The sequence below is a fragment of the Gobio gobio genome (assembly GCF_949357685.1).
Source record: "Gobio gobio genome assembly, chromosome: 3".
Taxonomy (NCBI): Eukaryota; Metazoa; Chordata; class Actinopteri; order Cypriniformes; family Gobionidae; genus Gobio; species Gobio gobio.
In genome coordinates this window covers 24,143,128-24,157,202 of record NC_137099.1, presented here as the reverse complement: position 1 = coordinate 24,157,202, position 14,075 = coordinate 24,143,128, and the positions used below count along the sequence as shown (strand labels likewise).

The 14,075-nt window shown below is 35.4% G+C and overlaps 1 protein-coding gene across 3 annotated transcripts in view; it reads left to right on the top strand.

The window, feature by feature from the left end:
* The window catches only part of wdr19 (WD repeat domain 19), a 37,915-nt gene extending 25,122 nt beyond the window's left edge, over positions 1-12,793 (top strand). The window contains exons 25-38 of one of the 3 annotated variants that reach the window (XR_013816159.1): positions 708-854; positions 1,032-1,156; positions 2,259-2,368; positions 2,588-2,656; positions 3,571-3,648; positions 4,932-5,028; positions 5,337-5,461; positions 6,675-6,756; positions 7,308-7,458; positions 9,003-9,126; positions 9,956-10,032; positions 10,133-10,279; positions 10,893-10,921; positions 11,008-11,520. Coding sequence is in view for 1 of the 3 variants with exons in the window: in XM_079811911.1 (XP_079668037.1) it covers positions 708-854; positions 1,032-1,156; positions 2,259-2,368; positions 2,588-2,656; positions 3,571-3,648; positions 4,932-5,028; positions 5,337-5,461; positions 6,675-6,756; positions 7,308-7,458; positions 9,003-9,126; positions 9,956-10,032; positions 10,133-10,247 (1,300 nt within the window). In the remaining 2 variants the exon portion in view is untranslated. Of the gene's footprint in view, positions 1-707; positions 855-1,031; positions 1,157-2,258; positions 2,369-2,587; positions 2,657-3,570; positions 3,660-4,931; positions 5,029-5,336; positions 5,462-6,674; positions 6,757-7,307; positions 7,459-9,002; positions 9,127-9,955; positions 10,033-10,132; positions 10,280-10,892; positions 10,922-11,007 lie in introns of all 3 variants that reach the window. The other 2 variants (XR_013816160.1, XM_079811911.1) reach the window with 2 other exon arrangements.
* The last annotated feature ends 1,282 nt before the right edge of the window (positions 12,794-14,075 follow it).

Below are 14,075 nucleotides of genomic sequence, written 5' to 3'. Positions count from 1 at the left end.
CTATATACCACTATAACTATAACCACCCAACCGCTAGTCCGATTGAAAATTGGCATGCACTGTCTTTGTCCAAAGTGCCATGATAGCCTATGAGGACAGTGGCGTATCTCAAAAAACATGGTCACCATCTGCAAAGGAATTTTGAGCACCTATTAGACAAGGTTACCAGAGGCCGATTGGAATGAAACTCGGTGAGCATGTTCGACTAATGGCTCTAGAGGTCTGTAAGAATTTTGAAAGAAATCTGCCAAGTTTTTATGCCTCTGTAATCACGTGGTATTTCACTGTAAATGGTCTTTTCCTTCTATGATTTAAGTGGTTACATGCTTGCTAAATAAAACTTAATATCTTTTATGCATATGTGCTTAAAATCCTTAAATCGCTTGAACCACAACAATTGCTGCTCGCAGCTATATTTTATTTATTTATTTATTGGGCATTTTCCATAATTTTCCCATTTTTAATATGAATTATCCATTTTCAACCCTCTAAGTGACCATTACAAATAGTTTTCTTTGTTGTGACTGTTGTGTTTGTTTGTTATGTGGCATGTTTGTCCTCTAGGGAGGATTGTTTCCTGGATGTTTATCCTGGAAAATGTATCTCCTCGTTTTATGAACTCTACTGTAAAACCACATTCAAGAAACACACAAGAAACGCCAACATCCCCCGAATTGCCACTTTCCAAATTTTGTGTGTGTGTTTAGATATAAAGAGGCAGCAATGGCCTATGAAAGTGCACGAGACTGGGACAACGTAATACGAATCCTACTAGAGAATCTTAACAACCCTGAGGAGGCTGTCCGCATCGTACGAGAAACTCAGTCCATTGAAGGAGCCAAAATGGTTGCCAGGTTAGTAAAGGGAGCAGCTTCCAAAATCTGTGTCCCTAGGAAATTAAATGATAACTTTTATTCTTTTATAAAATATGTTCTCAACAAGTTAAATATATTTTTTTCCCAGATTATTAGGATTTATTTTGCTCATCTTGGTGTTCTGTTAGTGCTATCAAATGTTCTGTGACTGCACAGGTTTTTCCTGCGCTTGAGTGATTATGGCTCTGCGATCCAGTTCCTGGTTTTGTCGCGTTGCAGCGATGAAGCTTTTCAGCTCGCCCAGCAGCATGGGCAGATGGAGGTCTATGCTGACATCATTGGTGAGCTCTCTGATCATCTCATACTTGGGTCATTCCTACAGTACATAATATGTCTTGATAAAATATTAAACTTGGGTTTTTAAAGAATGGAAATCTTAGTAGTTTTCACAATTAAGTGAAGTTATGGGTGTTTTTATATCATGCGACTACTTTGGTTTACACTGACTTGGAAAAAAAACTTTTTAATGTTTAATATAGTTTTAATTGGTAATATATATATATATATATATATATATATATAATATGTATATATATATATATGTATATGTATATGTATATATATATATATATATATATATATATATATATATATATATATATATATGTATATATATATATGTATATATATATATATATATGTATATATATATATATGTATATGTATATATATATATATATATATATATATATATATATATATATATATATATATATATGTATATATATATGTGTGTTTTCTTGTGTACCCTTCATGACTTTCCATTCTGTTAATCTTTTGTATTTAACAAAGCCAAAGAAGGAACTATTGCAGAACTTTTTTTGACAAAAAATATTAATTCACTTAAGGTTGACACCCTCATGTAAACTCTCAATCCTTTACTTAGCAATGGCTTACTTAACTCTTTATTTTCTTTCTGTTCTGTTAAATAATCAGGTAGTTTATGGCTTGGTTTTACAGACAGGGCTTAGATTTAAGCCAGGAATAGGCCTTAGTTTAATTAGAACTTTTTCTTAAGAAGAAAAAACATTACTAGTGTTGAGACAAAACAATGGCACTGACATATTTTTGACATGCATTTTAGTCTGGGGCTAGACCTAAGCCTTGTCTGTGAAACCAGGGGTAAGTGTCATAAACTTGACCAGAGTGCATTTCTAAGAAATATGGTAAACCTGTTATAGAAATACTTCCTTCAAATATTGCATAAGCATATATATATTTATATTTATTTTTAAGTTAAAAAGTTAAAGGTGCTTCATTACAGGAATCACTTACTTTATTTAACTACAAAGCACATCATTTACAATACTAATTCATTCAAATTGTACTGGATGAATAAGTTCAATATGTCAATTTTCTATCATGCTATGTGCATGTGTCCAGGTTCGGAGGCTACAATAGAGGACTATCAGAGCATAGCGCTGTATTTTGAGGGGGAGAAGAATCATCTTCAGGCTGGGAAGTTCTTTCAGAAGTGTGGACAGTACAGCAGGGTACGAGAACTGTGTGTGCTGTTAGACTCCTTTCTCTCTTTCCCTCCCATGCCTGAGGGCACTCCCTCTGTCTTTCAAGCTCTCACTTTTCGTCACACTTGGTTGCCCCACTCTCTTTGCTCATTATCTCCAGAGGGATTCTTTACTCAACTGACTGTGCTAATTACCTTGGTCATTAAATGTGTATTAATATATTTCTATCTGTCTGTCTGCACACAGGCGCTGAAGCACTTTTTGAAATGTCCTAGCTCTGATGACAGTTTGGCCATAGAGATGGCCATTGAGACAGTGAGTACAGCTGGGGAGCCATTAATTCACTTTTTACTACATACAATTCACACAATTGATCACATATATTTGATATAAATATAGTTTATTTATTTTTTAAATCACTATTTTTGCTATGTCAAACCGCCAAACTGCTGAAATCACGTGACTTTGGCGATCCGATCCGCTGATCCCCCTACACTCTCACTTTTCCACAGCTTTACACGCCCATTTCTAGAGCCTTTTTCCAACTCTGAGGTGTGAATGCCCAGGCTGAAACAGGGGTTTCATGACACTTTTAAGATCGGTTTCTATCAGTTTTAATGACAAAATAAAGAAATATAACCAGTTTATTTGTAATGCATTGACAACATAGTTTTATATAATTAGTTTAATAATAAGGTTAATAAAATTAACCTTTTTTTAATTAAAAGAAGACTATTAAAAGACTATTTATTGAGCTGCCAATGATTTAAAAGTGACCTATGACATCCTGTGGCATGAAATTTAAATGATCTCATGGATGTGGCGGTTGTGGTTCAGGGTCATAGTGGCACCAGCTGCTGCAGTAAATGTGGCATATTCAAACAATTTTGACATAGTTTTACATTTACCTGCTTTAGATACACATTTTAAATGCACGCATGCACAGTTGCCAGGGCTTGGGCTCATCAATGTTTCTTGTGGCTATATTTTTATTTTGTTTTCTTTTTATAAAAAATTGTAAAGATTTATAGACTAGTCATCATGATGGGTATCTTTCTTAACAAAAAATTATAGTTAATGTATCAGGTAGAATTTCTATATTGATGCCCTAATCAGAATCAAGGTGTTAGCAAGCTAGTTATAGCAGTAATTGAAAATATAGAAAATTGTTGTGATGATGATGATGATGATGATGATGATGATGATGATGATCACTGTCTGTTTAACAGGTAGGAGAAGCAAAGGATGAAGCTCTAACCAATCAACTTATTGATTATCTGATGGGGGAAAGTGACGGAATGCCAAAGGTATTTAAAACGTAACGATCAAACTGAAACTAAAATTGAATTTTGATTTAAGTTTAATACATTAATTGGAACTTATTTCTTTGAATTTGATTTTTCCTTCAAGAAATATAGTTAATTTTAGTTTAAAGATGTTTTTAAAGGAATATATAATTTGATTCAGAAAAGATGCAATACATTTATCAAATGTTACAGTAAAGACTTTGTTACAAATATATTTAAAATAAATGTTTTTCTTTTGATCTTTCCGTTCATCAAAGAATCCGGAAAAAAGTATGATGGTTTTCCACTAAAATATTAAACAGCACAACTGTTAGCAACATTGATAATAATAAATGTTTCTTGAGCACCAAATCAGCAAATTAGAATGATTTCTGAAGGGTCATGTGACACTAAAAGACTATAGTATTGGCTGCTGAATTTACATTTTAAAATGTATTCAAACAGAAACCAGTTATTTTAAATTATTATACTATTTCACTGTATTTTTATTCAATAAGGAGACTTCTTTCAAAAACATAAAAAACATCTTACTGCCTCCAAACTTTTGAACAGTAGTTTTGCAACTTGCTGGACTTGATTACTGTGTGTTCCATTATCCCACTGGATTCATCACCACTACTTGCTCCAGGACTTGGTTTTCACCGGATAGAATCTTTTCAATAATAGTTGATTAAATTATAATAAACATGAGGATTGTCTAGTGTCTTCAGGGAGCTCTATTATTGAGTTTAACTTTATCATTTATTGTCAGTTTGTTTGTAGTAAATGCATCTCCTTTTTAAAAATGTGTCAGTATTAAACCCTTGGCTTTAAGTGCCTGTATTTAAAACAAGCATGTATTGATTGTAAATATGTTGTAGCTCTCGTTGTCTGGTGCCTGTTGTCCTTAAACTCATCATCTCTCACTCATCATGTCTCTCTCTCTTGCGTGTCACTGCATGTGTGTAGTCTCTTGCCGTGAGTAGCTCATTGCATCTGCTGATACTTCCCCTTGTGGTGACCCAGCAGAAGGCATTTCTGTGTGTGTGTGTGTGTGTGTGTGTGTGTGTGTGTGTGTGTGTGTGTGTTTCAGTAGAGTTCCTCTCCTTTATTAATTAATATTCTGACTGTGTGTGTTTGTGTTGTAGTTATTTAAACTGTTTGAAATGGTTTGATTCAGTCCAAATCATTCTGTATAGATGTTGGGTGGTCTAATTTTTTTAATGTACTGTATTTAGTATCAGCAGTTTTATCTGAAATATTGTATCAACTAGATAATATTTGTTGGTTCTGCTCTTTCCTAGGATGCAAAATATCTGTTCCGGTTGTACATGGCTCTCAAACAGTACAGAGAGGCAGCGAGAACAGCTATTATAATCGCTAGAGAGGAGCAATCTGCAGGTCTGATTTTAGTGCTTTTTTTTCCGTCAGTTATCCAGGTAGTATAGGTTTATAATGTTATATTATCAACAGATTGTCATTTAATGTTGTTGCTTTCAACGCAAATTTTTGGGAGCATGCTGCACCTTTACCTGATTTGTATCAATTATAATTCTTATAATTGTATAATTCTTATCAATTTATTAACTCCAACTAAGCACTACAACAATCCAGACACTTTCTGCAAATAAGACGACGTAATACATTCTTAGGGAATTCCCACCCTGTGTTTTTTGTGAAGCACACTAATGTGTGTGTATGTGTTGTAGGAAACTACAGGAATGCCCATGATGTTTTGTTCAGCATGTACGCTGAGCTTCAGACCCAGCACATTAAGATCCCAGCAGAGATGGCCACAAACCTGATGATCCTGCACAGCTACATACTAGTGAAGGTGTGAAACACCTTCTTGACTGTGGACAATAACATTCTCACATACATTATTTGAAGCAAAATAGTGAAAAATTCATTGTCACTGTTACAACATTTATTATTTATATTTATGTAGTGAGCCCAGGTAAAAATGAACTAATGTTATTGCAAAATAGAAAACGGTTATTTTAAATTGTAACAAAAGTGGACAGTATTTGTTACTATGTTTATATATTATGTTTTTGCTGTATTTTTATCATATAAATTCAGCCATGGTGAGAATAAAAGACTTTAACATTTAAAAGATCTTACCGACCCCAAACTTTTGAACGGGAGTATATATAATTTATAATAGTTATATTTATAATATTTTTAATTTATTAAATTATAATATATTGTTAAGACAAAAGCATGCTCCGGTTGTCAAATGTTAATGTGATGAACTACTTCTGTGGTTACTCAGCTGAAACACTTAAGGGAAACTGTACTTCACACAGTACATCCACTAAGGAAACGTTTACATGACACCGTTTTCAACTAAAAACTGAAAATGTTTTATGCTTTTTTGGCCATTCATTTACACGACAACGGCATTTTGGGTGCCTGAAAACGCAAACTTTTGAAAATGGGTTTCATAGTGCACGTTTTTGAAAACAATATCATTATTGTGTCTGTGTAAACAACGAATTTGTGAAAACATTGACGTCATGCACATACATACAGTCAATAGACGCATAGTTTTTCTCTACAAATTAACATTGCCAACTACTGGCCTGGTATGCATAATACAGCACTTTTAATGGTTTTCGTGGATCTGTGTGAACGGGGATTGATTTGACAATGTTGTCGACTGTACACGAAAAACGCTAAGAAAAATCCTTTTCGTTTTCAGTGCATCGTTGTCGTGTAAACGCACCCTAAAAATCACCTAGATACCAGTTGGTTGTGCATCAATTGATTTAATATTTTGTATCTAATACTTTTGAAATTCATACATTTTAAATGTGGTTTAACTGACCAAAAGTGTTTAATACTTTTTGTAGCCCCAGAAAACGGAATTAACAAACATGTAATGGGTGAGGGAGGTGTAGAATTCTGTCAATGTCAGACGTTCACGTTCAACAGAAATCTGTTTATCTTTCTTCTCAGTTCTCAAGTGATTCGATGTGCGTGTGCTCATCTTAAACTTCACAGAACAGTGAATACCTCATGTTTGTTTTTCATTCATTTTTCAGATCCATGTTAAAAGGGGAGATCATTTAAAGGGGGCACGAATGCTTATCCGTGTGTCCAACAACATCAGCAAATTCCCATCCCGTGAGCCTCTCTTGTACACCCACACACACTTACTTCAGTAATGCTATGGCGGTCAGATCCACCAGATCTTTTCTTATATAGAGAGGAGATGGCAACCTCTATGTCTGTATCACTGGTTTAACTGTCAATAATAGATCACTTGCACTTATAAGCTCATTATATTATGACCCTGACATCATTTGATACGCTTTAAGACTTTTACTACAGTGATGAGTAATGAGCTGTTTCCACACAATAGCAGTTGTGGTCTCTCTGAGCTTTGCTCCTTTTTGATGTTGTAGGCTCCAGATCCACCTTTAATGTACCGTGTGTGTGTGTGTGTGTGTGTGTGTGTGTGTGTGTGTGTGTGTGTGTGTGTGTGTGTGTGTGTGTGTGTGTGTGTGTGTGTGTGTGTGTGTGTGTGTGTGTGTGTGTGTGTGTGTGTGTGTGTGTGTGTGTGTGTGTGTGTGTGTGTGTGTGTGTGTGTGTGTGTGTGTGTGTGTGTGTGTGTGTGTGTGTGTGTGTGTGTGTGTGTGTGTGTGTGTGTGTGTGTGTGTGTTTATGGCCTACAGACATTGTTCCCATCCTCACATCAGCGGTTATTGAATGTCATCGTGCTGGACTAAGGAACTCTGCCTTCAGTTTTGCCTCTATGCTGATGAGACCAGAGTATCGTAACAAGATCGATCTCAAATACAAGAAGAAGATAGAGGCCATGGTTCGGTAAGACCTACAAGAGATATTTACTAATAATGAATTGTGCCCATTAAATCTGAGCTTTCTGTCCCTCCATTGACAGCTACGCAACTACCACTTTGATGCTTCGAAAGGTTCATAAAGAGACCGTATAACTAATCCATATGAATTTAGAGGTTTAGTCCAAATTTTCTAAAGAGACACGATCGCGTTATATTATGAACAGATTGAATTTAGGCTTTTATTCCCGTATTAACATGCATCTACTCACACATCAGTTACGGTAAATGTTCCTGAACCTCAAGCATGTTTGCTTAATGTGAGAGAACCAATGAGGTTCATTCTCTTGTGTTACACAGCACGTTTTAGCTTCCACAAGAACTAATGAGGTTCTGTTTATGTTCGCTGATCAATGTTTATATGTGAATAAAAGCCAGATTCAATCTGTTCTTAATATAATGCATCCCTCCAGAAAATTTGGACTAAACCACTCAATTCATATGGATTAGTGGTAACGCTTTACAATAAGGTTGTATTAGTTAACGTTAGTTAATGCATTAGTTAACATGAACTAACCATGAACAACACCTCTGTTCAGCATTAGTTAATAAAAATACAGCTGTTCATGGTTTGTTCATGTTAGTTCACAGTGCATTACCTAATGTAAATTTTTTTTAATAATGCATTAGTAAATGTTGAAATTAACAAAGATAAATAAATGATTTAAAAGTGCAGTTCATTATTAGTTAATGTTAACTAATGTAGTTAACTAATGAGCCTTATTGTAAAATGTTACCGGATTAGTTTTATCTCTTTATGATCTTTTTGAAGCGTCAAAGTGGTAGTTGCATATCTGTCAATGAAGAGTACAGAACTGGCTCAGATTTAAAAATATCTTCATTTGTGTTCCGAAGATGAATGAAAGTCTTGCAGGTTTGGAACAACACAAGGTTGGGTAATTGAAGACAAGTTTCATTTTTGGGTGAACTATTCCTTTAATAGTGTTGTTTATTTGAGCATGGTGTCTGTGTTGTTTTCTTTTCAATTAAAAACCTTAAATAGGTTTGAATAGGTTTAAATAGGGTGTCATGGCGTTGTGCTGCTTCAGTGAATTCCACCATTATCCACAACAATATTCAAGCCCCCATTTTTATTTGTATTAATAACACTAGAACAGTCCATGGGTTAAAGTATGTAACTAAAATGATTATAATTAAATGAAATTAAATGTATTGAAAAAAATATTATATATATACATACATACATACATTTTTAGTTTTTTCCTTGTTTCACTATAATAATATAGCAAAAATCTCATTTTCATTAAATTAATTTTCATATAATCCTTCTGTCCATCTATGAACTAGTCTATTTGTCTCTTTTAAAAGTAGAAAACAAGAAGTAAACTTCTTTACATTTTGTAAAATTGTTTGATTAGTTTTTGCTTTCTGATGTTTTCTGTTTTTCTTCAGTCTGTTGTATAAGGGTTAATTTTTATATGCAGAAATATTTCAACCTTTAAACTACTGTAATGTATGACATTTCCTGCTGTTTTTTCCGTCTTCCATTAGTCGTCCAGATACTTCTGAGGTGGAGGAGGAGAGCTCATCCTGTCCCTACTGCAGCTTCAGCCTAGCTGACTGTGAGCTGCTCTGTCCTGGCTGCAAAAACAGTCTGCCCTACTGTATCGCCACAGTGAGTACAGACAACTTGGAGTTAGTTCAGCCCAAAATGAAAATTCTGTCATTAAATCGGAGAGCTCTCTGACCCCTACATAAACAGCAATGTAACACTTTCAAGGCCCAGAAAGGTAGAAAAGACATTGTTAAAATATTCCATGTGACTCCAGTGGTTCAACGTTAATGTTATGAAGCGACGAGAAATACTTTTTGTGCGCAAAAAAACATAATAACGACTTTATTCAACAATTTCTTCTCATTTGTGCCAGTCTCCTACGCAGTTTACATGTAAATGCAGTACAAATACGGTAGCTCACTATTGGCTAGCTCCTGTGTAAGCATCACACGCATGCATCATGGTGCTCACATGAACAGCATCGGCCAATGGTAAGCCGCCGTTCTGCGGTAGCGCTTTGAAAGCACTTCACCGTATTTACAACATAAACTGAGTAGGAGATTGGCACAGACGAGAAGAAATTGTTGAATAAAGCACAACAATTATTCTCGTTGCTTCATAACATTAGGGTTGAACCACTGGAGTCACATGGTCTATTTTAATGACCCTTTAATCTACTGCGTCACTGACTGAACACAAACAGCTCTTTCAACCTACAGCTTCAGTTCCACAGTGCAGACGTCACAGAGAACCGTTCATCAGCCTCTCCCTCTGCCTGAAAAACAGACCCTATTTTAACTTCCTCTCTAGGTGGAATATTTCATTCGTGACTCGACTGTGACTGTAATGAGAGCAATGACAATAAATTTGACTTGACCTTTTAGTGTGTAAATGCAGACACACACAGTTACACAGTCTGTCTGATAGATGTGTGTGTCATCATTTTCAGGGTCGTCACTTGGTCAAGGAGGATTGGAGTGTCTGCCCACACTGTGATTTTCCTGCTCTCTACTCGCAATTCACCCAGTAAGTCTCATCCATTCAGGGTCCATCTATCCATCCACCTATCAAGTCACCTATCCATCCATCCATTGATTTTTTCTCTATTTGTGTGTGCTTGTTTCAGGCTCTTAGAGACAGAGTCAGTTTGTCCCATGTGCTCTGAGACTTTAAATGTCAGTGATGTGAAAAAGGTTTCGGACTGCTCCAAATATCTGCAGCAGGACCAACTGGAGCACTGAGATCGAGAGAGCAAGAAAGGAGAGAAGAAAGGGTAATGAGAGAAAAACATCTCTTGCTGTTAAGTCATAAAATGGGGGCTAAATGTCTGAGACTAATGAAAATCATTCTTTTTGTGTGTTTTATCTAGTTTAATACTTTTTTTTTAATTACAAATGATTTAATCCACAAAACGTGCTTTATTGAAAATTTTCATTTTTACATAGAATTTATTTTTAACATTTTAAATTTTCATTTAAAATCAAAAGTACACACATACACACACACACACACACACACACACACACACACACACACACACACACACACACTCACACACACTCTCACACACACACACACACACACACACACACACACACACACACACACACAAGAAAGAAAGCCTTTTTAATTTTTGGGTGAAAGTATTTTTTTAATTGGTTTTTACACATTTCAACAGTTTTCTTTTTTTTTTTACATTTTTCAAAATTTCAAAAACATTTTTTGTATGTTTTTATTTATTTCCACTGTAAAAAGCTAAATATATAGATCTACTGCATCTAGCACTTAATTTTGCTTAATGAAATAACATTTTGGTGTCCTTGATATTTTTATAATGTAGTAGCTTGATATTTATATTTATTGTGCCCTTTCTATTTACAAAATAGCACATACTCTCATATCTGATTCCTGACAGGTATTAAATATTAGTTTTTTAATGATTATTTGTTTCTGATTATTTTTGTAAACATCTAAAGTGCCCCTTATCTTTTCTGTTTTCAGATACAGAAATTTGGTGTTCTCAAATTTGATGACAGTCACACGTCTGTTAATGTGTGATGGTCAGTCATTACAGAATCAATATTGTGGGATCTATATTGTAACCTTTAAAGCCAGTCATGATTGTATTTTGATGATATTTTTGAAAATACAAAAACAGTTTTTATTTATTTTCAAATATTGTAGCAATTTGCAATCATGGTATGTTTATCTTAAAATACAGAATAAAAAAGAAAATATGTATGAGCTTTTTTGTACATTTAAATATGTTCTGTATAGTTACGCTAAAATGTTCTTCTACAGTGTCTTAAAGGTAAAGTGTATACTTGCATCTGCCATTGGCTGTACAAACAGGTAGTCCCGCCCCAAACTCACACCACTGGCTAAGTTGATGTTGCTATGTTGGGCCTTTCAAACACACAGAGCAATGTTGAAAGCACCACAAACCCTCAGCATTTTTACTTTTTGGGGAAATCAGCTTATGAATGTTATCTCTGCACATTAAACTTCAATAGGAGAAAATTGCGCATCGACTTTAATCTGCTGTTTTGTAGCCTGGCCACAAGAGTTCAGCACTGCAGTCTGAGCTAATAAAAGGAGAAAGACAGTTAATCTAACCACCCATGTGCTGACATTTATTATGAGCTTGACTGTGCGTTCACCTTACATGTAGCCTTAAATTTATTAGTACGAATAGATTTAAAGTCAATGGCTCTCTCTTTTAAAGTTAAGCGTCACCTCAATGCTTTAGACATTTAGGCTAATAGTTCCGCATTTTGTATAAGCTAAAAAAATTGTAATTCTAATTATTAGAGCATGTGAGCCTGTGTAACATAATTCCACTGGAGGCAAGTTGAAGGACCCAAGTGCAGTTTTATTCACAATTAAACATAAATCTCAACATAAATCAAAACAAAGACTTGGCATTTAACTATAACAAAACTCACCAACAGCGGGTTACAACATTCAATACTTGACAAAGACACATGGCAAACATGAGGGCTTAAATACACACACAGACTAATGACAAGACAAGTGACACCTGTGAACAGTGATGAGACAATGAACCAATGACAGGACAAGACACAAGATCACATGAGGGCATGGGATTCACATGACACTGAAACATGACAAAACCAGGAAGTGCATGACACTAAAACAAAGCAAGAACATGATAAACTAAAACATGAACAAGGAACAATGAACATGAACCATCACCAAAACACCATGTGACAGCCTGATTATTATTTGTGTTTTGTGGTATATCTGCTCTGAGGCTGAACTGTATGCTCTAAAGAGGATTTAAAGGGACAGATCACCCAAAAATTTAAATTCTGTCATCATTTACTCACCCTTATGCCTTTCAAAAACCTGTATGACTTTGTTTTATTTTGTGTAACACAAAAGAAGATATTTTGAAGAATGTTGGTTACCAAATAGTTTGGGTGACCATTGACTTTAAAAGAAAACCCTGAGACATATCTAAAAATATCTTATTTAATGTTCCACAGAAGAAATAAATGCATACAGGTTCGGAACGTCATGAGAGTAAATGATGACAGAATATTCATTTTTGGGTGAACTCTCCATTCAACATGTATTATTGGTTCATATATCTTAGGTGTCCCTGTGTTGTGTGACACGTTTTTATGAAGGTATTTTTGAGTATTTCAATTAAATGCAAAAAAATCAGGTCAAAGCTTTTTATCATACTTATACCATGGTCTGTCTGAATACTCGATTCTGATTGGCTGGAAGGTGTGCAATAAAATAAAAATATGTAACCTTGCTCTGTCTTTGGACATGGTATCCAATCAGGGAACTCCATTCTTTGTTTATAGTGGTCAAATGTTCCAGAGCACAAGATGAATTGTGTTCTTGTCAGCCCCGGACAGATGGTGTTTTGTGTGTGTGTGTGTGTGTGTGTGTGTGTGTGTGTGTGTGTGTGTGTGTGTGTGTGTGTGTGTGTGTGTGTGTGTGTGTGTGTGTGTGTGTGTGTGTGTGTGTGTGTGTGTGTGTGTGTGTGTGTGTGTGTGTGTGTGTGTGTGTGTGTGTGTGTGTGTGTGTGTGTGTGTGTGTGTGTGTGTGTGTGTGTGTGTGTGTGCGTGCGTGCGTGCGTGCGTGCGTGCGTGTGTGTGTGTGCGCTATATGTAGATATGTGTAGAAGGCATGAAAGCATATCCCATATTCGACATAGCATCTGTCTTGTTTTGTAGTATCAGAGAGCGGTTATGTAGTATGTTGTGTGATGATCACTTTATAAGAATAATAGTCACTCACTGTAATTGTATTATTTAAAGCCTAATTCACCTGTGAAACTACCACATTTGACAAGTTTGTGTGGGTGTGTGATAGAGCACTGAGAGCTGATGTTTTACAGCATCTGAAATGCTGAGGTAAGTTTGTAATTTGTAAAGACCATCATGAAGCTGTCCAGTGAGTGAGTGTGTGCGAGCACAGCAAGAGAGAGAGAGAGAGTTTGTGTGTGTCTCCTCTGCAGCATGCTGGCGTTGTGCCACGCTGTGAGCAGAATAGCATCACAAATTCTGAAACACAATTGTAGTGTTTTATTTCCCAGTTGCACTGTATTTCAAGTACTGGTGTCTCACACACCTATGCACCAAATTTTTATATGCTGTTACTTCGTGTATGTGCATATGTAGCCTACATGTAGAGGGAAAGAAAGATAAACTTCATCAAATATAATTAATCTTATTCTATTTCGATGTAAAATATATGTTATGATAGATAGATAGATAGAATTTAAACATACGCTAATTAATATTTGAGATATATATATGATAACATTTATATTGCGATATTTATGTAGGCCTGTAAATATATATAATGAACCAATATAATTAATCTTATTCTCATATTGTTATTGTGAATCTTGCTGATTCTCTCTAATTCCCATTCTCACATGGGATCATTTATCTTTCCTGCCTCTCTCTCTCTCTCTCTCTCTCTCTCTCTCTCTCTCTCTCTCTCTCTCTCTCTCTCTCTCTCTCTCTCTCTCTCTCTCTCTCTCTCTCTCTCTCTCTCTCTCTCTCTCTCTTACTCACTCACAC